At 35.4% G+C, this 26,508-nt stretch overlaps 1 protein-coding gene across 4 annotated transcripts in view; it reads left to right on the plus strand.

The window, feature by feature from the left end:
- LOC126878348 (potassium voltage-gated channel subfamily KQT member 1) overlaps positions 1-26,508 on the plus strand; it is a 73,036-nt gene that overhangs the window by 12,727 nt on the left and 33,801 nt on the right. For all 4 annotated transcript variants that reach the window (XM_050641088.1, XM_050641089.1, XM_050641090.1 and 1 more), the window contains exons 2-3: positions 6,253-6,805; positions 24,351-24,441. In XM_050641088.1, the coding sequence (XP_050497045.1) occupies positions 6,253-6,805; positions 24,351-24,441 (644 nt within the window). The remainder of the gene's footprint in view (positions 1-6,252; positions 6,806-24,350; positions 24,442-26,508) is intronic.

A 26,508-nucleotide genomic window follows, 5' to 3' on the forward strand; every position in this document is an offset into this window, starting at 1 on the left:
AAAATTCAGGACTATTTTTTAGTAAGATCGTTTGGATTTAATTAAAATTTTCGATTTTACCGAGTTTAATTTATTTTTAACGTAAGATACTCGCGGCAAAAGAGAAATAACGGAATAATACAGAAATAGATGAAATTTTATCGGCTTTATTCGTTTTTACAGTTTCGCAGTAAAGCTTCAAGTCCACGAAGACTCAGTAATCGAAGTCCACTAATTAATTCTGTTTAAAGTAGAATTCACTGGAGTGTATAGAATCTGCCCTGTAGCATAAATTATCGGGTCATCTCGTTAGTGGTGTATCTTTACTCATCCCGATCGTGATAAAACACAGTCTTACAGCCTCCAAAATATATAGGTGACCGACTGTTACCAGTATTTTTTTATAATTATTTGTATTTCTGAATACATATCTGGTTTGCTAATATCATATTTCATTTTTATTTTCAATGTTAAACTTGTATCATAATTTCAGTCTTTTGTTAAATTTTAAGGCCAGAAATGTCTAACTTTACTTCATAGACTTTCGCGTAACGAGCCATCAACAAAGACTTTTGATACCGTTAGAATCTCGTTACAAAACTTTCGCTCCTCTAATACTTTACCGATCGATCTTCGATGTCAGATTTCGTTATTAAAATATAAGCATCAGAAGAAGCTTTGTTAGTAGAATTACTTTCTATTATAAGGTATCAAGTAATATTCCATCTTTCATGTGATTTTATTGTGACGTAGGTACTATCTGTATCGCGAATATCGAATTTACATAATATAATTAATATTTGAACAAAGCATAAATGAGTTTCAGTAATTTTCAATACTTCTTCGACGTACTGTAATACGCGTTAAATTCAAACCAGTAACAGCTTGTCACCATCTGCTTTCCCATCATGGAACTTCAATGCAAGAGTTTTTAATCTAATTTCACCATCTCTTTGCGCAACAATTTGATCGTGAAAACTCGTGTCTTTTAATATAGCCTCAGTCTGAATCCGATAAGAAACTTTACTTTTATTTACTTATATTAAAAACAAGCTAAAGCCATTTAAAATAAGTTTGATAATAGAACTGCTTCATAATGTAAAATACCAAGTAATACCTGATTTCATTTTGAAACTCGTAGCAAACATTTTCTCACCATAGCCTTTCCCTCTGCCTTTTTATACACATCGTAGTAATATTATAAACCAGGAATTTTACAAGTCACGTATTACAAGTTATCGTATCGCAAGTATCCACGAAGTATCGAATTACGACAAACTGATCTGAGTCCTCTGCTTATAAGAAAAATTTCCTATCTCACTTGCACGATTCTCCATGGAACTAGCTATCGATAGAATTTTCGTTTATTAATAACAGCGCGTCGTAAAATTTCGTATCTTCCGATATTCACTCGACCGATTTTCCACAACAGATAAACGGTCTAGATCTGTTGTACTATAGAAGGCAGCCGATATACAGCGACATGTCGAGCAATCTCGTTACTTCAATTGATGCTGAGAAATATAACCGTCACGTACGTGGTCGATAATCGAATCTCTCAGCCGTTTTTGCTACTCTTGCTACACCGGCGGCGAGATAGAAAAATCTTGATCTACTGCGACACTGCAAAATCGTGATTCTAAAAGTCTAAACTCATTAGCGGGACAAACGAAGAAAGAGTACGGAGGGAAAAGAAATGTAAGAAACAGGTAAATATTTCTCAAAGAAAATATCAGAATCAATCGATAGAACTAGCTTCGCGCTAGCTGGAATTGCGAATCCTTAACGATTTTCATTGGATCAAATATTTGAATAATTCCTACTCGGCGAACGATTCATCTGTTTATCAATGGAATGAGCGCGAGATAGATTCCTCGTACAATTTCCTTGCTTTGTTAATACTACAGCCGGCGTGTCTCATAGAAGGAATTTTCGTGATAATTTTACGATACGATCATGAAGATTCTTCTTGATGTATCCAAGGTTCATTAAAATCGTTGTCCTTATACATGGTAGAAAATAGAAGGTGGTCGAGCTTGTTGAAAACTTTTGCGCGCTATTGAATCGTATTCGTATCCTTTGTGTTCCAATTTATTCTTAGAATCTCTACTTACTACACGTCATAGTTATGCTTCGTTCAAAAAGTCTCGCATTCGCACGGTATTGGAGTGGTCAGTGTCGGGACTTCGTACGTTGCCTGTCGATCAAAATAGTATAGGAAGAAAGTTCTACCGCAAAGAGAGAAAGGAAAGAGATTATAAAAGTTTGTAGTTTAAGATTGTCACTTATACCCCGTATATATTTGCTATGAATTGGTTGGTTATAAAACGCAAAAAATTATTACTATGTTAATCGTTAATTATCATGTATCGTAGTGAAATTATATTAAATTAAAATTATTGGAATGTTATTACGTTATTAAATTATCACAGTTGATTTAAATAAGTTAGAATGTATTATATTTTTTATTGAAACATATTTTAAAATATATTTTATCAATCGCCCTTATGCATTTATATCAAATATCCAGCTGCGTGTCATTTTCAGCTATTTGGTGATACGATTGTTACCGTGAATCGTGCCCGTATAATTTGATTATAGTCGGGTCAATTAATCGAATAATTAATTCAGCGGTGAAATTCATCATTTGTTTGTAGAGCACATGTCGTAATCAAGTCTATGAACCCAATCCAAACGTCAGTTATTTGTCACATTGAATCAAGTTAATTACTGGTTGATAAACAGTATGCCTATTAAAATAATATAATAGTAATATCAAAGTTCAAAGGTTAAACGATACTATATACTATAACAAAACCATGTTGAATATACTCGTATTCTTTATACCGTAATTCAAAATCTCGTAATGGTTCCGAGAGAACTTTTTCATAATGTTATTTATCACTTTTATAACAACTACGATGCACGTGGATCAAGACGATATTCAAATTAAACGAATATACGCCGAAGAGAACAAAATTACAGTTTTAGTATTATTACTATTTATTAGAAATTTAATCATCCGTTTCACTTAAAGTTAACTTGAAAAATTAGAGCTTGTGGAATTCATAACAAATCAATACCATTTATTTATACCAAATTCAAATAATAGGAATAGAAAGCAACGGAATTTACAATTATAATTAATTTTCAAGAAATATCGCCTTTTCATATTAAATAGTAAGTATGTTCTCGGCATGATAAATGTCGCAAACTCCATAGACGCACCATGATTGTCACTTCTTTTGTGATAACATTCCAACGGCGAGACGTAACACTGTCGCAAATACGGTTGCTCGAAGGCTGAATACGAAACAGCGTTTTATTTCCATTTTACGACTATTAGTTGACTAAAGTCTACGTTAGTTACGACTAAAGTCACACGTGTTATATTTTCGATAACGAAAATCTTTGTTCCTTAAAAGAATAAAGATTTAAACGTAGCAGCGTGGCGAATAAGGGCTATAAATATTATCGCTTCGTGAAATGTTGGTCTCCAGTATCGTCGATATGATATTATCATATGATTTAGGTAGTTTCTTCTAATGAGAAGTAGTTTCTCTTATATTCCAGCTATTACAGGTTCTTTTTATTGCAGAACGTTGTAGATGGTAAACGACGGGTAGCAGTGTATAAAATGAGAGAATAGTTAAGTATTTTATAGCTTTTTACGATGGGAAACTATTGCTAAGCACAACCGTTGCGTGTTAAAGAAAAAAGTAATTTTTCTCGAAGGTTATGAAAATCTTTTATTAAATACATAGAACCTTATATTTTCATCTTATGTTCTTTTGAATAATTGACATATTCTTGAAGGTTATACATACTACATCGATCGCCTCTCAGTATTACGCTTGGCGTAATAGAATAAACATCATTTTCTGACTGGAAATTCACAATTGAAATACATTCTTTAGTTAATAACTTCTGATAATTTATTAATTTTGAATCTCACGGAGGAATATGTTTCTTCTGAATCTATCGAGCAACGAGAAACACTTAAATTGGATGTTAAATTCTATCTATAGGATCTAGAAATAAATTTCTTGTACTTTTTGAGTCACTAAGAATGTACCTAGCGTGACTGAAATTTCGAACATCTAAATCCGCTACATGCAAATAATTTTAATTTCGCCGATCTCTATTCTTCTATCGATCTTTATTTCTATCAATCGTTTATCTTTTGATTCCACCTATTAATCGCTTATTAATATTCTCAACAATGAAGCATCAGACGAGAGTCACAATCGAAGCCACGACGAAGCACTTATTAGAACCAAACTGATCAGTTTCGATCCTATTGAGAGGCAAACGTTCTTTTGTACTTCGAAGCATCCATTCATCGTGTCGATCGATCAGCCCGAAATCCCTAGGCTCGTTTGCCCAGAAATTCGCTCTTCCCTCGCGTTACAAAATTCAGGCCGCATAAGCCGTACCGAGCTGCCAATGTGGCGAGATAGAGATGTCGCATGATCGACGATAGAATTTGTCATCAATGGAATGTCATTCTGGCTATTAACGTATCACGCGAAACAATCAGAACTGACAAATTTTTTCAGAAATCAGTCGAAACGTTTTACCAGCGATCGTTTGCTTGAATCGATTACACGATGAATGTTCTAGAAATACGCGATGGTATAGAAAAGGATCGAGGATGGAAAAGCGTGACGCATTTGTAACTGTTTGAGGAATTGTTGTCCGTTGTCCCGTAAAATTGACTAGGAGTTTTGCTAAAAGCCAATTGCAACGAACGAGCGGTCAATGGTCGAGTAATCAGTGAGCTATGAGAAGAATCAAACATAAAACTGGTTCCCGGGATTTGATGGAAACGAAAATTACTGCTACAATCCTGACGTCTATTTACTGACATTTTTAGAATATTGATAGGATGTGATAGGATCGCAAATCAAAGTAGCCAGATCGTCAAATCGAAATAGATTTGGAAATTTTTAAGCGCGGTTAGATCAAACGAGCGAATGGTCATTCTTCTTCTAATTGAAGGCAACATTAAAATGTAAATTAAAATAAAAAGTTCTTTCGTCGTTTAGCGATTGCTCGCTCAATCGAAACTCGAACATCCGAACACTCCAAGAATGCTGGAAAAATAGTTGATATGAAAAATTTAAAAATTATTAATCAGATGTATGTAGATATAAATTGGAATATAATATCGCATAGAAAGTTTCTGTTTTAAAAACGAAGTTCCCCATAGTATACTGTTCGCTATGAAGTCAGACTTCAGGGTAATAAGGAGACAGCAAGTGTCGAAGATTTCTGAATTTTCGATCGTTGACATAATTTTTCCGATTTTTTTACGAAGCGTAGCGCTAATTGTAATCGGTTGAAGCACTCTTAACGTTACGATATCTTCCACTTGAGTTGAACGACTCATTAAAAATTCAGGAATTCATTAAAATTATCTACGTATTATTGATTAACGTACTGTGATATTTCGTTGAAAGAAGAAAGAGAAGAAGGTCTTGACGTCTTCGTTGCGTATCCACAAAAGAAACCAGCGTTACTATATTCTACATTTTCGAATTCAAATATAATTAATCCCTGCTGCGAGTGTATCTTACAAACTCGATCTTAATTTATTAATTCCTGTTCCTATCGTACCGAAATGTGTCATAATCATTTCCCAATATCACATCGTTACGTAAATTACCTTACATAAATCACCTTAGAACTGGAAATGTTCCCAAAAGTAAGCAGCCTATAATCAATTTCGATCGTATTTACCGCCTCGAGCATCAAACGCGATACTTAAACTGGATCTGCGCTTGACGAATGAGCAGAGACGAACATTAACGAGCAACCGCAAACTGCATTGCTAGCAGCAGCGCAAGCGAACATTAATAAACACGATCCTGTCGCTTGACGGTACAATAGTACACATCGTCAACAATAATCTAGAATGTGAATAATCTAGATGTCATTGTCAGATAAATATGAACAAATATAATGTAACATTTTGTAAAAATTCGATCTATCGTGGTTGTCAAAATGGTCAAAGTAAACATATGTATAAAATTCGCGTGGCAGTGAAACACGCGTTAATGGTCCTTACTTTCTATTTAAGTATCTTAGGTGAACGATACCAGTTGAAGACTAATGCCGTCTTGTTCGTTCGTGTTCCTTCACGTTTGTTTGCGTCTGTTCGCGTTTATTCGTCAGTTGCAAATCCTTAGCGTTAAATCGATTCCTGAAAGCGACGCTCGGCGTGTATCTATCGAGTTCAGCACAAGTCGGCAATATCCTGGAAATGTCCAGGTGAGACCAACGAGAGTCTTCCACGAAGCAAGGACCAATGCTCTAGGCTCACAGGAAGGCGGTCGAGCACGGCGTACGCCGTCCTGCAGCCAAGCGAGGACGAGCTCATCACCGAGCACTGCCTTGAATCGGAGGACATGGCATTGAAAACGCCGGGCAGCGAGACCGAGGACACCGAGGACAACGGCACGCAGATGGACGAGGCCAGCTCTTCGCCTAGTCGTCGTTTCACATTCCTCAGACGTTTCCGGTCGCCGAGATTCGGCGAGGCACACCACAAGAGGGTGCCCACGCCGATGAAAAGGAAATATCGCCGGAAGAAGAGCAAAGATGACATTATCAATAGTGATATGAACGCCACGGAGGTTGAGCCACCTAGCTTGAACCAAGCTGGTGTGCCCGATCCGTATTACCCGATCTATCTGCCCATCGACCAGGCCTTTAAAGCCAAGTACGTGTTCCATCATAAAAAGGGCAAGACTTTCCAGGAAAGACTGTACGTGTTCCTGGAACATCCTGGCGGGTGGATCTGCTTCATCTACCATTTCACTGTGTGAGTACTTTTGATGCAGTTTTTACGAGAGAGGTTCTATATCGGTTAGATGTTGCGATGGTTAACATCGATGATCGTAACAACGAACGGAACATCGTATCAGGTTGTTGTGTAATGGATGTCGTTTCTCAACGAGATCTTGTTTCTGTCCTTTCCCTTTAAATTACATTTTTCTGTTGCACCAGCTCGTTGAGGTCATTAACAACCACGTTAATTTACATAAAGATAAAGGTAAACATACATGTTAGATCAGATTAAATGATAAATATTAATATGTTGTTAGAATTGTATTACTTGAGCGTGAATTTGCAATTCAAGTAGAATGCTCTCTAATTTCATTAAATAGTCTTATTTTGGAACTTGCTCTAAAGTAAATTACATCTATTTATATCGTTTTTCTCGATGTTTCATGGCGCAACAATCTAACATGCGGATAAATGTGAGATTACAATGTTCGTTATTCGATCTTTGATTGAGGGGATTCTTCGACTGAGATTGAATTTTACTGAGATTGAAATTTACGTATGTTTAGAGTGGCTCGTAAAATTTGTTACACTTTCGTACATCTTATCTTTAAGCTGTTTAAATAAGAATATATTTATCGTTGAAAATCCAATCAACATCTTTTATTTAATCGAATTTCTATTAAAATTATCACGGAATATCGTATGTGATTTCTCTGCGGGCAGAATGAATAGCGATAAATCGATATATGTTAATATCTATCTGATTAGAGTAGTTACATTTCGTCAGGATTAATATTCAAAACTGACATTTTGCCCGATGTACCATACGTGAAATTGATTCGTCGTATGCTAATGTTCCAGGATCAGTATTAGAGAGATTTCCCTTTCTGAACGTACTGCTCGAGGAATTAGTGACGTATCGACAGGTTCGTTACTCTGGTATTCAGTACTGAGATCTCTCTTCATGTTGCGTCAACCATTGGCAATCGTGATCGTTTATTTCTTTGACAATATTTAAAGAGTCACTTTGACAACTTAACGAAATTAATACGTGACACGAGTTGGCCAATAAATAAAGAGAGAGTTAGAGAAATTGTTAAAGAAATTTCACTATACTGTTAATGATTCGAAGCTTATACTTTTATTAGATATCAGAAAACAGACGAGAAAAAACAATTGTCTAACGTTAGCTTTTTCTCGAAGAATACTATAAACCAAGGAACATGTACTAAATGATTGTACAATTTATAAAAGAATGTTAATTATTATTTCATTAAATGATAATTCACTTCTGTAAATAAATATGTCGTCTCTTCTGACTTGGAGGAATACGATGATCGTAACAATATGTTGGAGTTTAATTGATCGATATTTAAATATTAAGTCATAGGAATGACGTATATATATTTTCGTACTTTCTGCATGCTTTAATCAATAGCCCCATTCATTTCCTCTCAAGGATCATCCACCATTTTCTATACCTTTGCAATCCTGCATTCTGTTCTCGAAGACAAATATTTCTCCGTTCTATATAGGAAGCAACGTCAGCTATTCGAAATAGAAACGGTTCGATTCAACAAGTGAATCGAAATTCTTTTGTATCGTCTTTGCGTCGCCTCTGTTATATTATATAGACGTCGAAGCTTGTTTGACGGTGATCCTTCGGTCTCCGTGCGCGTTTCTCATTGTACGTCGATTCTGTCGGCTCGTTCCACTTGACAAAACACGCTCGAGGTGTTTCTCGATCACTCGTGGGAATTCCCGATGGGAAAAGATGCTACGTAAAATATGCACGCTCGTTTTTCCATTTTATGCGACGCGTGAATATGACTTCTTTTTTATTGCGAACAATATCGCGTGTTTAAAGCCAAATACTGCCATACGCTAGTTTCACAGCAATAATATTACGATATCGTGGAATTTCAGGACGTACAGAATGTACGTGATATGAAAAAGTATGTAAAATATGAAAAATAAAATAGTCATCGTAATGTTATGAAAATATGAATTTGCACAAACATCCGCAGTTTATTAATCACGTTCTTGATTGTTCGTAAGGAAAAGATATAATAATGAATTATTATGACGTAAGAAAGATAGAAATTACTTCAACAAAATTGATTCATATAGGCAATACGTTGTATAGCTATGTAACTTGATAAACGTGACAACATAACTTTTAAGTCACGCGGGGTTACAAAGTGTTACAAAGGCTTAACGTAATGAGAGTTTTAAATTATTAGCTACTTTTATTTATCGTCTATCATTACTTGTTAGTCGAGCAGCAGCAGCAGTAGCAGTAAACTAGGTTTTAAAGTTTAGAGCTACTACTCGAATAAAGTTCCATCTTTCTTTACGATCTGCAATCGAGAAATAGAGGATTGGTATAATATTACGGGAGAAAAAGGAGAATGTAAAGAGACAAACATTCGTAATTGTCAAAACACTGATATTCCAAGTAAATGCGTATTGGTTTTGTAGGGGAGTAATATCGATTATTTGTATTATTTATACCAAAATAAGTTTCCAGCAGTTTATACATCTGCGTTTACGATCAATTTTTTCCATCTTCATAAAATTAATCGTAAGAAGTATATTAAACGTAAGAAGCGTAAACGGTTTTCTCGACTGTCAGAAGCACCTGCAATATTTTTTCTGCCAACCCCTTGACGCACACAGGGTTTTTATGATCCGCTATGATTTATTAATGGAAACTCATTTACAATAAAACGAAGCAATCACGAAAATATATCAAGTATTATCAATTACTTTTACGACGTAGAAAACGATTATCATCGCATTATAATTTCAATTAATCATGTAAAATATAATCCTATTCGAGATTAATAAATATCGTGCAAAATATTTCCTCTGGTAGAAACTTCGTTGCCATCGCGTAACGATAAGAGCGGACGTAAAAGAAAAGGAAAACAAAAATACACACGCATTAACGCAAACAGTCCCATTTCTCAACGCTCAAATCGTGAAATCGTAAAAACGTTATCACCGTCGCTCGATACCCTATGAAGTATTCTTACCCTGGACGATGCAGCGTTTCGCGAGGCGAGCGTTGCAAATAAACGCCATCGTAAAAGCTGACTAAAAGGAATGGCCAAACTGCCGATGGTTGAAAGTACTCCGCTACCCTGGAGTTTCTCTATCGTTCCTGACCGCCGTTTTATTCCCGTTTGCTTCTCTGGCCTCGTGTACAGTAAAAATCCATCTTTGATCCGCCCACGTTCTCAATCACCTGCATAAGTATCAAAATACTTTTGGTCCTCATGCATTATTCAGCGTTTTGCCGTTTTTCATTCTCCCTCTTTGTTTTTCCCTGCGGACCTCCTTTTTTCCAAAGTTGCTGCCAAGTACCGCAGTCCTTTAAATAATTCATTACGAAAACAAAGTATACGTCATGATGGTACGTGTGGCATCGAAGTCTATTGATCGCACGAACGCAACCACGTTCACGCTTCCCTCTTTTTTTTTATTTTCCCTCTTTCTCGTTTTTTTATCGCGTACCACGAGACCGGCATCGAACGGTTGTTCTTATCGTTTCTCGTTAATTTCCTGTTGCAGCGAAACGATTCTCCTCGGCGCTTTTTAATGAGCTTGCGTTCGTGTCACTTTCCCTCGTTGTTCCATTCTTTTGTTTCTATCCACCTGCGCTTCCTTTTTCTTTTGATCGATCCTCGCTTCGTTTCCTCTCTCTCTCTTTCTCTCTCTCTCTCTCTCTCTTTATTTTTCTCGGTTTGCGTGTGCGAAAGATTTGACCGGATCTGTGTTGATTTCGCGATAATACACTGCACTATCGCACTTTTCACGATGCGAAACGGCACGATCGGAAATTATCACGGAAGCGTGTTTCATTTTGCTCTCCACGCATCCACTGTCACTCTTCGAACGCGCCATTCATTTCCGCAAGCGTGAATCCGTTTTTCGTTCGGCGCGAACATCGTTCTAACCGCATAATTTATCTGGTTTCCCCGTGTATTATTGTTTAGATACCTTTTATCATAATTGCAAGCTTCGCGAAACATCAATACCGATTTCGGTTACAAGTTCGCTCGACGGATGTTCTAAGTGGTTCAATCGAACCGATTTCCTCGTAAAGTTCAACGGAACATCACATACCGAACTCTTGAACGACGCATTAGAAATTAATAATTGTTAAATTTTTTTTTATTATTTAATTTGTACTTTACAATTTGTCCAGCTGGACATTTGGTAGATTTTTCTAACTTAATTGCTAAATAACATGTGGATGACTACCCCCAGGGGGATACCATGAATACCATAATTGATAAATTTCACGCATTCATGACTCATTTGAGCGAGCGCGTGATTCATTTTATTTTATCATTAGCTCATGTGCATCCGTCTTCTTGGCACGAGAATTATGGATGTTTTCAGAAGTCAATAGAAAGATTCGTTTCAAATAGTTTCATTTGGCTACACGTGTAAACTGATTTCATTCATGAAACTATTCTGTGAAAGTTGGAGATTAGTATAAAGGAAAGGAAGTAACAGAAAGTTGTAGAAACTAGAATTGCAGGTAGAAAAGAAGTAAATTCCGAGTTCTTCCATCTTCTGAAATACTACTATTGTACATTACCATTCCAATAATTAAATTGTCACGAAATTTAAGTATCACGAGAATAAATACTTAATATTTGAGAAAAATGTGGAAAATTGGGATTTCAGGTCGTACAATACGAAATTTCATGAGACCACAGGCCTAATCTGTTTCTTATCCGTGATCATGGTCTCCTTGTCCAAAAGAAAAATTATGGTTCAATGATATTAATCGAAGTCCATCTAGCTGTACAAATATTTATCATTTTGTCGTGAAAACTATCACAGGACTATTTGTCTTATATCGGTTGAATTGTTTGCCGAACGTTTCAGCACGAGTTATAAATCGTTTCACACTTCGCAATGATCGTCGACCGAGCTCAGACGGTTCTTCTTTCTGTTCGAGACATCAATTAATCGAGCTAATGGTTGCGATGATCATTTGTCGCAAACGATAAAGAAGATTTAATTTCTATTTGCTTCGTACAATTTTACATAATAGAAATCCGAAGTAACAGCTTAATCATACACTGCTATGGTTAATTGTATCCTGTAGAATATGCAAAATGGAAATAAATATTATATTCGTGGTGATAGTCATCGCGTTGCGTGTTGCCTATAAGAAATTTTCCAGTTCAGAATACTTAACATTCAAGAGATTTGAATTCCGTATAGACCGCTAGTTAAACATGATAGTAGATATAATAGTTGATACAGTGATATTAAAAAATGGCTTGTTGCTTTAGATTGAAAATTATTTGCTTTAATTTATTTGGTAATAGTCAGTACGAAGAAGAATTAACGGCGTGATTTTAATTATTTTAGCTGAATGGACAGCGAAAATATATTAGTGATAAATTATTTTCTACTGTGCAATATTTCATTGAGTTGAATAATTTGTTGGTCATCAGACGCATAAGGAATACGTTGCATAATTTCTCTACATTTTCAGTATTAAGCACTGAGAGTCCTAGGTTTATAAATTATATAATGAATTTTCAGGATGTTAAGTTATTTGAATTGTTTCATGGTTTCACGTTGAAACAACTAAGAGGGAAATTTATTTTAAGGAGTAAAGAGGCAGTGGAAGTTAAAAAATTAATACGTAAAAATATGTAATACCCTTCGATTAGCACAGAAACTCCTCTTTCCTGGTTAACAGAGTAGAGTCAATCTAAGAGAAATCTGTTAAATTAATACGTTTGAAGCATGCAACAATGAAATTAATAATTATTTATAGCTTCCACATATATTCTATTTAATAAATTTCACGATTTATATCTCTTGTTTTAAAATGAATTATCTTACCTAGAATTGTCACGACCTCCAACGTGATCATTGTTCCAAGTTTCTTATTAGCGAATTATATAATTCATTCATTTTGAAATAATTAGAAAGCTCGTAGTACGACACTTGATGGTACGACTGTCCACGAATCTCAGTAAACATCGTAAATTATATTCTCATTACAATATACAGTAGCTATCATAAATTCCATTACCAGCAGTGCAAATATTTTTAATCATAATCAGTTTTCCAACGTTAACAGAAACTTTATTTGCAATATCTATTTGTCTTATCCGAACGAATACTTGTCACTGGTTGCACCATTGTTACACACGCACGTTTTCCTACAATCGATGCGAAATTGGAGACGAATATTCATCGTTCCTTCGTCGAACAAAGGAAATTGACTCGCATTGTGTGGCTCGCGTATAATCGAGAGTGTCTTCAGGGGATGCATGAAACGATGGTTTTAATAGTTTCTTAGTAAAACGATTTTAATTCTGCCGTAGACATCGCGTCGTTTTCCTTAACAAATTTTTTGATATTAAAAGAAGGGAAATTTCCAACGTAATTACAAGAAATGTACATTAACAGTATATTATAGTTCTTTATATTTTTATCAAAATTCGGATTGCAGCAGCAAAAGAAAATTATAATTCTGCGTCTAGACTCTGCTTGGTACATTTGATGCATATTTTTATACATTTACTTCTCCAATATTTCAAGGCAGCAAGCTTTTTCGTCCGTTTCGTAAAACTGGCTCGTTGCAGTGGCGTAATTTTTAAAAAGGCCGATGTAACATGGATAATATTCGGAATACTCGTAAAGTTGTACCTTAAATTTCCGCATCATACGTATGTTGTAAGCTTTACTGTGTCTCTGACAAGTTTTCGAATTTCCAATTGAATATGAGTTGAATTCGAGTTGAAACGAATTCTTAATATTCCAAGACTTTCGAAAAGTGTAAGAATAAAATTGATATGTGTGAAATTGTCGGATATGTATCTATTTAAACAAATCAGATGATACAGTGTATGCAGGTTATTTCCTACGAAGATATGCAAAAGAATTAAGAATCGACAGATTTCTAATCGAACAATTTTACAGAGAGTATATCCAAGTTATTGCATTAATATGTTCGCTATGAGTTGTTAATAATTCGATATTCAGAAAACATAAAGCCAATATTTCTGACCTGTTTGGACCCATGGGATCCAATTATGGGGAACAGCGAGTAATTCCAATATAGAAATTGTCCAACGATTCCAATAAGAAACTCTAAGATCCTTAATAGATGTACCTTGATATGTTACCAACGAAACAATACATCGCGACCTTAAGATACCCACAGTTAAAGAAGAAATATCCAAATTCAGTAACAGATATAATATAGGAGTTAACAACCACCAAAACACATTAGTTACCCAATTACTTCCGCATGAGAGTATGGGAACTGGAAGAAGACTCGACCGAGCAGGCGGCCCCAAACGACCTAGGAACCGCTGAGGAGGACGCGTGGGATCAGTGTCGATCCCAGCTGATCAACGAGGGAGGCGAACATTGAGGGCGGAGGCGGTCCTGCCAAACTGGGAGACATGGAGAAGCCGCCGCGGCCTCCCGCTCACCTACAGGATGACCCAGGTGCTCACGGGACACGGCGTGTCCGGCGAGTACCTGAGGAAAATCGGTCGGGAGACGATGAACATCTGTTACCACTGCGGGGAGGGCAGGGACACAGCGCAGCACGAGCTTTGTCCGGCGTGGGAGCTGTCCCGCTATACCCATAGGCGAAAGATTAATCTCCTTGGCGATTACAGAAGCGATGTTGAGCTGGCCACAGAAATACGAGGCTGTCCGCCTCTTCTGCGAGCGAGTTATGTTCGCAAAGGAGCGAGCAGAAAGGGAGAGAAAGAAAAACTCTCACCCTTGTAGAATAACACGATGGAAGGGGATGGCAGCCAGGCGGCCTAGAGCCGCTTCATCGCCGTCCCAACGGACCACGACTAGAAGGGGGGATTGCTAACGCCAAATTAAACAGACAGAGAATTATTAGGACTGGCTCGAACAAGAGGACACGGGAAAGGGGTGCAACAGAAGATAATTCATAAGAGGTTCCTGAAGCACTCCTGGAGCACTCCTGTCATACGCGTAGGATGGTCATCGTGGAGTTTCAGATGGTAGGAGTCCGACACTACTCTGCTGTTACCGATTATTAACAGCAACGGAGTGTCCATGAGGATTTCTCCACGTGCAAAAAAAAGAAAAGTTACCCAATTACTTGACACTAGGATCAGATCTGTAGACTAAAAAGACAATACCCTTCAGATTTAAGCATTAGATTCAGCTAGAATCACGCATACACTTCACGTATATTAGCATTTTTCAAGGTACAAAATATCAAGAAATTTCCTGTTTAACTAATTTTAAGAAGATACTTCATATATCCATTAGACAAAAAATCGTGATTTCTTGCGACCTTTTTCGCTGCAGTACCACTAACGATAATCTCTCATGGTCGGAGAAGAAACATCGTCGTTTAATAAATAGGAACGACCCTAACGTTTCGGCCTACTTTGTCGCCGCATAAATAGCAGCATTACTTATTAGGTGCAATGCATAGGCTAGCTATTTGCGTGCCGCTTGTTATTTTTAGCCCGGAAATCATGCTTGACGATACATGCGCGCGATCTTTCTGTGTTGAGCGTGGCATGAATTTTCTCGTATTTCAATCTTTTACACGAGCATCGTTAAATTTTTTAACGGTCGGTCGCCTGCGCTCGTAAAATAGAAAAATATATTCGCTCGGCAAACGAATCGATCCGCGTCCAACATCTCGAGTTCCGCTCGAAAATTTTTCGGAAAGTCGAAATAAATTAAGTGTCATATTCGCCTAAACGTTGATCTTGTCAGAGATTTACGATTGCAATGGAAAGAATGGACGAAGAAGATAATTTGGTAGGTGATATGTGAAAGAAAGGTAGTGTGATATTGTTAATTGGTATTTTTTTTTAATATAATACACGCATGGGATATACAGAATAGTTACGGAATCGAGAAAATGTTTTTTCGAACGTTGAGAATTATTAGCTCGAAGAAATGATCCGACAAATCTTTTAGATTTTAATTTAGAACAAATAAACGATGTACTGTGTATATCGAGAAGATTATAATTTTTTCAATTAATCGCGATTGTGATTGGTATTGGAAGCTTTTCGAGAGTCTTCGTATATTTCTGTTTAAGAGAATGTAATATGTTTATGATCCACTAAGGAGATTATCATCGATATCGAAATACGGAGATAATATGATTGAAATTACAATTTGATACATGTATTTATAAATTTCATGGATATATTCTGTTTGCGTGCGGACATACAATTCAGATGTTGGTCGCCCGTATTTATTGTACTTGATATGAATTCAATGATTGTTTGACATCGTACATAGTTGATGTTTGTTTGAAGTCTTCTACGCACCGTTCGTTTACAGCATAATATTTTTACACTTTTTGTTATTAATTATATTAAATTGTATTGGGAGCGTGTTAAGCGTATAATTACTTTCTATCTGTACGAATAAATTTTAAATCTCTGTTTATAATTCTGCTTATTTATAAATGCTTGTCAAAATATAAATTTTTTGTTCAAAAATTAGGAAGATTAGGAAGTGTACCGTATGAAACATTTTCTTACGAAACGCTTGATTTACTGGAAAATTGGCTCGTAACCTATGCGAAATAAGTATGCATTCGTGTCAACTTCTAGCATAATAAATCTTGTACATCTGGATAGGTATTATTATTGATCTTTCTACACCACTCTGTCGCATTCATGAGCAAACTATACTTTACGATGTATTGCATTAATGAAATCGAGGACTTGAATATTAATAACTAACCAGAAGTCTTTCCGCGAAATAGATTCAAATTATGTTAAGAACAACAATTATTTAAATATCAACATCATACGTCGATGTATGTAGAAATATTTAAGTAGAGTCAATGTCTATTTTGCTTGCTATATTATTTTACACTTATCTTTCTACCTAATTTCTAATACCTAAACTATGGTTGTTTTTGTTTTACGAAATTAATCATAACGATACCCAGCTAAGTGATAATAGCGGTTATACAAGTGATTTTAATCGCAAAATTTCGTCCTACCCGTCAATCTCCAGGATAAACGTCGATAACACTAGAATACCATTGTGATTTGGATTGCGGTTAACTACGAGAGAAACAATCAATGAATGGATCGCGCTTGTATATGAGTAACACTCGAACGCAGTTTAATCGATATTCCGAAATTAATTCGACGAATATGATTCAACCGGTCCGATGTAACTGGTTACGATTTACACGATGCTTTCTCACTATGCTTAACCACGCGTCCAATTTTTCCCATTGATTCTTCTAACTATACACGGAATGTTGCAATTAGTAGGAAATATTGATTCGTCTAGAATCAATAATTCAGTTTACAAAGGGAAATTACAGATTTCAATCAAATCCTTTTAGAGGGATTGCTTTGCAACGATAATTCCTATAAAAAGTTACGTCTATTCAAACGAATTATAACATTCGTAAATAATATTGTTTGAAAAGATGGTGTTAAATATTACACTTTTTGGATCTGGATTGTGTTACAATCGAAAAAAAATGATCGTAAATAGCAATGGTAACCCATAATGTTTGTCACTGTATTCTTTTTTATGGTTCTTTTTTATGTGGTTAAAGTTGCTGAGATTCGTTCACGTTCTTAGCGTGACACGTGCATAGTTCCGAGTTTTCGAAACTTGAGATAAAAACTGGGGAAGTGAACGTCAAAAGAGGGTAAACAATCGTAAATCCTCTTTGGTGATACAGAAACAAGAGGAACGTCGTTCGTGACACGTTGCTCGCAGACCACTTGATAGAGCTGGTCGACCAACAAGGGATAAATTCTCGAGCACTCCTCGACTATCCTCCACGATGAAGAGCCTATCGACGTCGACCACGTCGTGAACACACTAACTGTATGGGCTGTTCCGCGATATACGATGAAAGAAAACATTTCAACCATGTAAAATAAAATATTATTTTACCGATTTTTACATTTTAAAGCTAAAACTCGACTTTATGATAATTAAATGTAAAGAAACGAAATAGAGCATAGAACTAAAAGTACACAGTCCTTTTATACCTTCCTTATACTTTATATACATTATAACGACACTTAATATTTTTAATATATTTTATATTTTCAAAGGTATATTTTAATATATCTATTTCTATCGAACTGGTCGCACGATCGGTTTTTGAATAAAAGTTATCTTTTCCCCGATTGAATGCAAACAATAGTGAATTTACTACGGACAATAATAAACAGAATAACTTTTGGATGTCGATTTAGAAAAAATTTATATATCTTTTTTTATTTTAAATATAAACAAGAACATGAACTTAATTAAAGTTTCATCATCAAAGACCGTAAGAGATTAGAAGTTTCACTTCGTTCGTAATACAAAATCAATTTTCACGTTATTATCCGAAAGCACGAAATTCTTTATTTCCAGCCACCACTTCCTGAGATTCAAACTAGCGAGATCTGTTTCATTTAAACGTTGTTATTAATTCATCGTGTGTACAAGCGAAACGAGAAAACAGTGACGATAATCAACGGCTGGTGGTACATATGGCCAGAGATGCGAATTGAAATGCGGCCGACATCTCCACGGGCAGATAGCGTTTCCCATTCGACGTTTACGATGGAATAAACGCCGAGATGATTTCGCGGGTATTACGGTAGGAAATCCGAAGGCTTTGGTAAACGTTGCGGTGGATTCATCCGCTTGTGCAAGTAATTTATTAGCAAGCGATAGCTCGTTAAGTAACGACGAACGGCGCGTTAACGAAGTCGGCTCGCTTTGGAACACGCTTTAAGATGGCGTGTCGGCCGACTATAATTTCGATCTTACACACCCCTTAGGCTACCTTCGCTTTGCGGGTCACCTTCATCGACCTACTATGATAATTGTCCACGTTCGGCTCCCTTTTTTTCATTTCTACGGTGTTGTACGGCGCCGTGTTCTTTTTTTTTCTATTGTACCTCAATAGCGTATCGTTGAAAGTTGCAGGGTTTATTATTTGGTAGAAAATTGCGGAGAATTTAGAGGATTTTGTACGAGGTTGTTGCAGGTGAAATAATAGATTACGTTACTTTTTCGTGAATGAATAATTTACAATCTCTCATTGTACATTTATCACTTTTATTAATCCTTTCAATACTTTTTACATCGGTCGAAACAAATCGGCTTTAACGAGTTTTTCTCTAGTTGGCATACCTTGTGTGTATGGCATGGAAACTATTCGTTAATAGAACATAACAAAAACTTTGTAAAAATACGTTGATGACTGAACTGACGAAGTGACAATGTTCTTCTGTAATTTCACATTAAACTTTAAATAAAAAAGAGACAAAATTTATGGAATAACTGAATAAGACGTTGTTGTGCAGAATCGACGATTAAACTTATTATGTTCTTCTGAAATATCAAATTTTTTGTAAAAAAGAAAGATGTATTACGAACAGTTTTATAGAACGTTGTCGCATAGGGTTGTTATGGAAAATTCTTCGAAATTCCATAAGCTTGGAAAATTTATCAACGTCGTAAAGTTTGCAAACTTCGAAATCGTTCTCCGCTCACGACATTCCCATCTAACCGTCGTCGCATTCTCCTCACCGGAGAATCTTAAACCAACGTCGACAGTAAGTCGCTACGATAAGGTCGACGGTGATACGCGAGATTAGCCTTAAATCGAATCAAAGTAGTCCAGCCAAGTTGTGAAATTTCGAGATATCTGCATTTCCAACTGTTAAATATCGCCCTACATATCGTGCTCGTGCATATTCTATCGCGTTTGCTTCGTTTGTTATTCCGCATCGCTTCGTAGATTGTCTTCGCGTGCTGATACGAACCACCGACATAAATTAAATTGCTTTGGAGTTCATTCGAGCCTGTGTATAATCACGGAAAAATTTGTTGAGTCGCTTTGGAAATTTTCATCGTTTGCGTGACACAGGGAATACAAAGTGAATTTCTTGGAAATATCGCGAGATCGATCCGCTACCTGTGTTACATCAAATGCTTGCTTGTACATAGAAGTTCAATTTTAGGAAACTTCTGTAACTGACTTTTGTAACCAACTGAAATTCGATGAAATCTGAGAAAAAGAAAATCACGATGAATGATAGGTCGTCGTGTAACGCGCGTTTAGCGCTGGTTCCAGTTGAATGGGAGGCTGTTTAGTGATTTACTTAACAACGGTACAAGATTCAAGTAAGTCACGTAAGTTTGCTTCAGAGATAGAGAGATATAATGGAACATCTAATCGAATTGCGAAGCTGCAACTTGACGTGATCTGTCCGTGAAATTCTAAAAAAAAAAGATTGTTTTCTGTAATAAGTTCGCGAGAAGATGAAGATGGAATTCACAGAGAAGGAAATTCGTGCAATCCAATCCAGAAAAAGACGATGGATCTTGAGGTCTCGAAATCGCGAAATCTATGTATGTATCAATGTGTAGAAAAGCGATTTGCGCAACCTAAAAATTGTATTCTCATCGACACGTTTAATAAATATTTTTCTGGCCATCTGAAAATGTCCGAACACGCGAAACGACGATTCTGGTTGCGCGAATCGATTTAATAATGTGTGCATTCGTGACCTAAACGAATATAATTCAGCCAGTAATTTATCACTGCATTGCAATTACGGTCCTCATTGTTCCTTTCAAATCTCTACAGATTCAATTATTCGTACGGAGCATGTATTTCAACCGTAAGTATACGGTGTCTCGTTTCAATTTGACCACCTTAACTATCTCACTCATTTTCGATGATGGGAAGAAACGTGAAAGAAAAATATTATACGAGATTTTTTTCTGTATATTTTTCTAAGAGAAACATAGGAAAAGAAAATTTTTTTTTTATTTGATAGATTTTTTACAATTAATTCTCATTAAGAATTATAAGTAAATTATTTTGGCGTGGTACTGTAACTTGGATTATAAGAGTTTATAGTATGTTTGATTCTAGTTGAATCTGATGCTTAGATCTAAAGGGTAATGTCTTTTTAGTCTGCGAAACTGATCCGTCGTATCAAGTAATTGCGTAACTAATGGGTTTTGGTGGTTGTTAACTCCTATATTATATCTGTTACTGAATTTGGATATTTCTTCTTTAACTGTGGCTATCTTAAGGTCGCGATGTATTGTTTCGTTGGTAACATACCAAGGCGCATCTATTAAGGATCTTAGAGATTTCGATTGGAATCGTTGGAGAATTTCTATATTGGAATTACTCGTTGTTCCCCACAGTTGGATCCATAGGCCCAAACAGGTTTTAATATGGCTTTATATAGCATTATTTTACTCTGCATGTTTAAGTTGAAGCGTCTGCCAATGAGCCAGTAGAATATTTTTAGTTTGGATTTCTGTTGTTAGAAAAAGAAGATGATAAAAGAATCGTCTGAAAGTTTCAAATAAATTTTTCGAAGATATTGCGGTATAAAGTAATCGTATGCACACGAGACGGGCATATCGTGAGTCGAAAGGATCACGTGCCGTCGAGTTAATTACTATAATTTAGCGAAGAGAAGCTAGTTCGGATAGTGTGGCTATCTTGAGGTCGTATAACCTATACTACAAGCCTTATACATATATTTAACTAACTTTGGGAGTCGATTAATTACGCGATTAGTAAGTTGAGTACAAGATTACTACAAGATACGAAAAGATAGTCAATTTTTGAAAGAACAGGGTTAGGAAATCTTAGTGATAGTTTTATTTAGATACTGTATCGTTAATTAATTTTTGACGACCTGCAATTTTTTCTTTAATCTCATAATAGTGTAGCGCCACATGAGTCAACGGAACATTTGAATCGGGAGAGACTCATATTATTGTGCCTTGGAATACCAACGTTATTTAGGTTTGCAAGGTCTTAAAGTAAACGAACTTCGGACAAAATATTATTGCCGTTATTTGTAATCGTCAACCGGAGTTTACAATTGAACTTTTTATAATAACACCTGTCGATACAAATAAACGAACGTGCTCTCTAGGACAGTCGTATAGTCGAATAGTTAGTCGAATAGCGAACGGTTAGAGAGTTGAATAGTAGTACCCACAGTTAAAGAAGAAATATCCAAATTCAGTAACAGATATAATATAAAAGTTAATAACTACCAAAATCTATTAGTTACCCAATTAATTGACACGACGGATCAAATCCGCAGACTAAAAAGACATTACCCTTTAGATTTAAGCATTAGATTCAACTAGAATCAAACATACTATAAACATTTATAATCCAAGTTACAGTACCACGCCAAAATAATTTACTTATAATTCTCAATGAGAATCGATTGTAAAAATTCTACCAAATAAAAAAAAATACACTAATTCTGCACTTGTACCTGCAGTGATTTTAATATAATTGACTATTACAATTTTATCACTCGTCTCTTTATGAAACAAACCAACAAGTTTAATATTCACCTCAATAGTACCACCTATTATTTTTCCATTTATTTAATAACGTTAGATCCATAGATTGGATATAGCTTTGTGAATATGTTTCATTTATTTGAAATATTGAATAATTGCCACCATAGGTTTAATGAATTAAGCGATCTTAGTTTATTGCACCCACTTGACCTATTAAACTAACAAATTTCGAATTTATCGGACTTATTTAATACATGCAGCAAGTTTGAGAAGTTCTGCTTACTTAATCCCAACTTAATCCCGATTGTCTTATTGTTTGAAATTCTTAACGATCAAAGATTATTTATTTCATTGTAATTGCCTGATAATCGGCTTAAATAAATATGTTTATTCCAAGAAATATTTATTCCCTACATGTTAATAAATAAATATGATATTGTATAAAGCGTGGTTTATTCTAATCAAACGAACCTTTTAAGGATGTGCAGCGACTCTCGCGACTGATTGATACGCGCAGCTTACTACTTTAGAGAGCTGTTTTCAACGACGGATTATAATATAATAGTAACTAGGTTTTTGCTAAAAATAGCATATCGTTATAAGTGTCTTTTCGCCGGAAGACCGTATGAATTGCAAAACTTGGATAAAGGTATAGCGGACGTCCCAGTTCGGCGGCTGTCTAAATGTCTCGATGATAAAACGGTTAGAATCGATACGTAATGCATGCATATGAATTGGTTCGCTTATAAATAAGTCCTTTCTTCCATGACCCGGCTGTTATTGACTGATAATGTATGCGGCGACGTAAGTAACGCGTTTGGCGTCTCATGAATTTTCAATGACAATGATTCGTGATAAAATGCAGGACGCAATTATAAATCGGACGTATCATCTACTGTTTCATCGTTCTCAATATATCCATGTAGTAAGATGGATAGATCTTTTCCGATGCAGAAAATGAGCAGTTATAAATCATGAGGATCTTTATATAAAATTCTAAACTAACAAATTTAAGTGCTTTCGTAGTATGTGACGTCGAAGTAAAAATTTCATTCCTTGTTTTCCTGACACAATGTTATATAATATAATAATATATTTTTATTATAATATAATAATGTTATATACGTATAACAGGAAATAAATTAAAAATTTTATGTAAGAGCTCTAGAACGAAATGTATCTGAAAGTGATAAGTATAGCAAAGTCTTTTTTTTATTATTTAATTTATATTTTACAATTTGTCCAGCTGGACATTCGGTCAATTTTTCTAGCTTAATTGCTAAATAACATGCGGATGGCTACCCCCAGCGGGATACCATCTTCGAGTATGTATAACAAAGTGGAAGCCAACGATGAACGTTTTTATTTCAATCGTTTAATTGTACGAGATAAACCTATTTAATCCTTTCGAGATCAACAAGATATTTGCGTACATAGCTAACCGTTAGAAAAACCATTGGATTCTTATTATATAATTTCATTGAGATTAAGAGCGTAGAAATATTTGGAACATAGAATTCTATTCAAAATAGGACTACATATTTCATCTAAAAACTGTGATTTGTTTATCTGTTTGTAAATTTGAGCGAATCGTAGCTGATACTATTACACTGTTACGTTCATTGTTGAACGAAAAATCTCCCTCGACAATGCTAAAGTCACGAATACACGAAGTCTGAAAATATCGTATCGTTTGTATCTTGCTCTTGCGATTGTAGTTGTAAAGTTGGTAGCGTAGCGATGTTAGTTTCCGTTTAAAGTTGAAATTAGCAGTAGAAATCAGATGGTCGTAATAAGTCAAACAGTAACCAGAATGTCAGAGGACGTCGAATAGCAAGTAGAACATCTCTCGGAAATTTCAACAGGAACCGTATCTCTCTAACTACTAGACTTCACTCCGCCAAACCTCATGACTTGTTAGACCTTATAAACTTTGCGTATAAACCTTGTACCGAACAATTCTTTCTCTACATTTTCCAAACAAACTAAAAGATATTCGTAAAGATACTTCGATAATATTGTCGCAGTCCTGTGTTAAACTTTCAACGTATAAATTTTATTACATTTATTATTGGAATGGTAATTTAAGAGAGTTACCGCGTTACATCAATAAATAATCTTAAAATTCATAGTATTAAACGGTTCGACAACTCGGAAGGAATCCTTTAATCAACTCATTGGTAAATAACGAGCGCAAAATAATGAAATTGTTAATCGAAATTACTTTTTTCCAGGTTCATGGTGGTATTGGTGTGCCTCATATTTAGCGTTTTGTCGACGATAGACCAGTACAGTAATTTCGCGAACGAAACCCTCTTTTGGATGGTAAGTAGCTTTCTACTATATTCATCGTCAATTTTTTACACCCATTATATAAAAATTTCTTCATAGTGCACTTGAATAGATGTTTCGAGAATTTTTACATCTGTCGCTCGTAATCATGACTATAAGTTTTAAATTAAATCAAGTTAGGTTTAAGATCAAGTTACGTCTACTCTTTAGTTCAATATAATGGCTAACCGGAAGTCTTCCAAAGCCGGAAAACATGGATAATAATAAATAAATAAAAAAAAACTATACAATCGTGATTATCATTTGATAATTACCTTAAATTGATAATGGTAGTGTTTGAAAAGTAAAATTAATCTCCTAAGATTGAAACTACAAAATTAATATACTTATTATATTAATATAAAAATAACGCTACCTACGTAACATAAAGATCGGTAAGTAAATTCCTATTAGAAAATAAACTTCTAAGTTGAAAAATAATCAAAAGTTGAAATCGTTCTTCCGTGAGAATTAAAACGCTATTACTAAATGACGTTTATGTTATAAATATATTAAATAAAATATAAAAAAATAAAATGAGAAATTACCGGGAATTCGTGGAACAAAAATTGACTTATTCTCAGTGTTGCTTGCACATCAAAATTCTTCGAATGCTACGCAAAATCGTAGAAGCTTAAGCTCAATACGAGTTTCGTCTCATACAAAACAGTAATTCGTTTGGAAAGTAATTCGAGCGTAGCTTGATTAAGATAAATTGGCCTAATTAGTTATACCGGGTTTGAAAGCAGAAAGTCAGCTGGAAGTTCGTCAACATTCGAAAGGGGAAATTTTCAATGCCAAAGGGCTGAGCTGTTTCTCGCAAACAAACACTTCCGAAATCACAGAGAACGATCTCTTTATTCCATATATCTTTCAGGGAAGCGTTTAACGTTCCATCGGTCTTTTAGTGCTTTTACACAATTCTCGAGGAAACAACGTACTTTTCTTTTCGTTGAAAGCGCTTGTTGTCTACGATCCTGGTGGAAGATAGCGGCAGCTCAAAGCCATCGAGCTGCTTCTCCCTCATGTCTTGTTTATTTTCTGTTCACTGCTGAATCGACTACTCGAAACTACATGTTGAAAGGTGAATTCTAACGTAGTTATCGTGTACTGTCGTATTTACATTGCGAATATTTCTGCAAATTCATACTTTTATGAGTATGATAATTAAAGAGCATATTCGTGACTCTTCGGGTTTCAATCTTGGCTTTATTAGTACTTTGCGCTTCATTTTCAGGTCTACCCTGAAGAAATGAATTTAGAATATTCGCAAAATGTCGGAACAAAGCGTAATGTACTGATAAAAACGCGACGAGAACCCAAAGTACCATAACTATGTTATCTAATCACCGTAAAAACCTAAAATCTAAAATGATCAAGAAAATTCAACATAGAAATTTATATTGCGATTGTAGTATCTTTCTAATTGCAGGTTTCAATGTTACGCGGTATTAAAATAAAATTGCGCGTTCTAATGTGTATGCTTTAATACTAAATTTCCGTAAATCGATGTTTCGTTATAGAAGTCTGTATAGTTTGGCGTGTGTTTCACGATTAATCGTGATCAATGTGGACTTCAACCGTTAATGGTCTTCAAACTGTTTGATAAATATCGTGGAATGTCGCGATAATGAAGATCGAAGTTCTAGACCTTCGAATTGTTCTCATTAGTAGATTCGAACTATCAGAATACCGAAGTTAATGAATCAATGGTTTGTTCAAAGATGTCGAGTAACATGAATTTTTAAGCCAAAGTTCGATAGTAATCGCCATTTGTTATGTGCTCCAATTATCAGTTAAAATAATTACGATTTGGTATTGTATTTAAAAAAAAATTATTTCTTCTCAGATTCGTTTTCTTAGAAATTTATATTGCAATGTGTGTAATGAATTTGTATTGACATGTATCTATTTTCTATTAAACTTCTCGCATCTTCTTTTCATTTCTTATCGCACGAAAGGACGTGGATAATTGGATCAACAGAAGTGGACGTTTAAAAAAATATTCCTCTATCTTACGCATTTATTTGAAACGATTCGTGGAACGAGCGTAAATATCAT

The sequence above is a fragment of the Bombus huntii genome, chromosome 2, assembly GCF_024542735.1.
Source record: "Bombus huntii isolate Logan2020A chromosome 2, iyBomHunt1.1, whole genome shotgun sequence".
Classification (NCBI taxonomy): Eukaryota; Metazoa; Arthropoda; class Insecta; order Hymenoptera; family Apidae; genus Bombus; species Bombus huntii.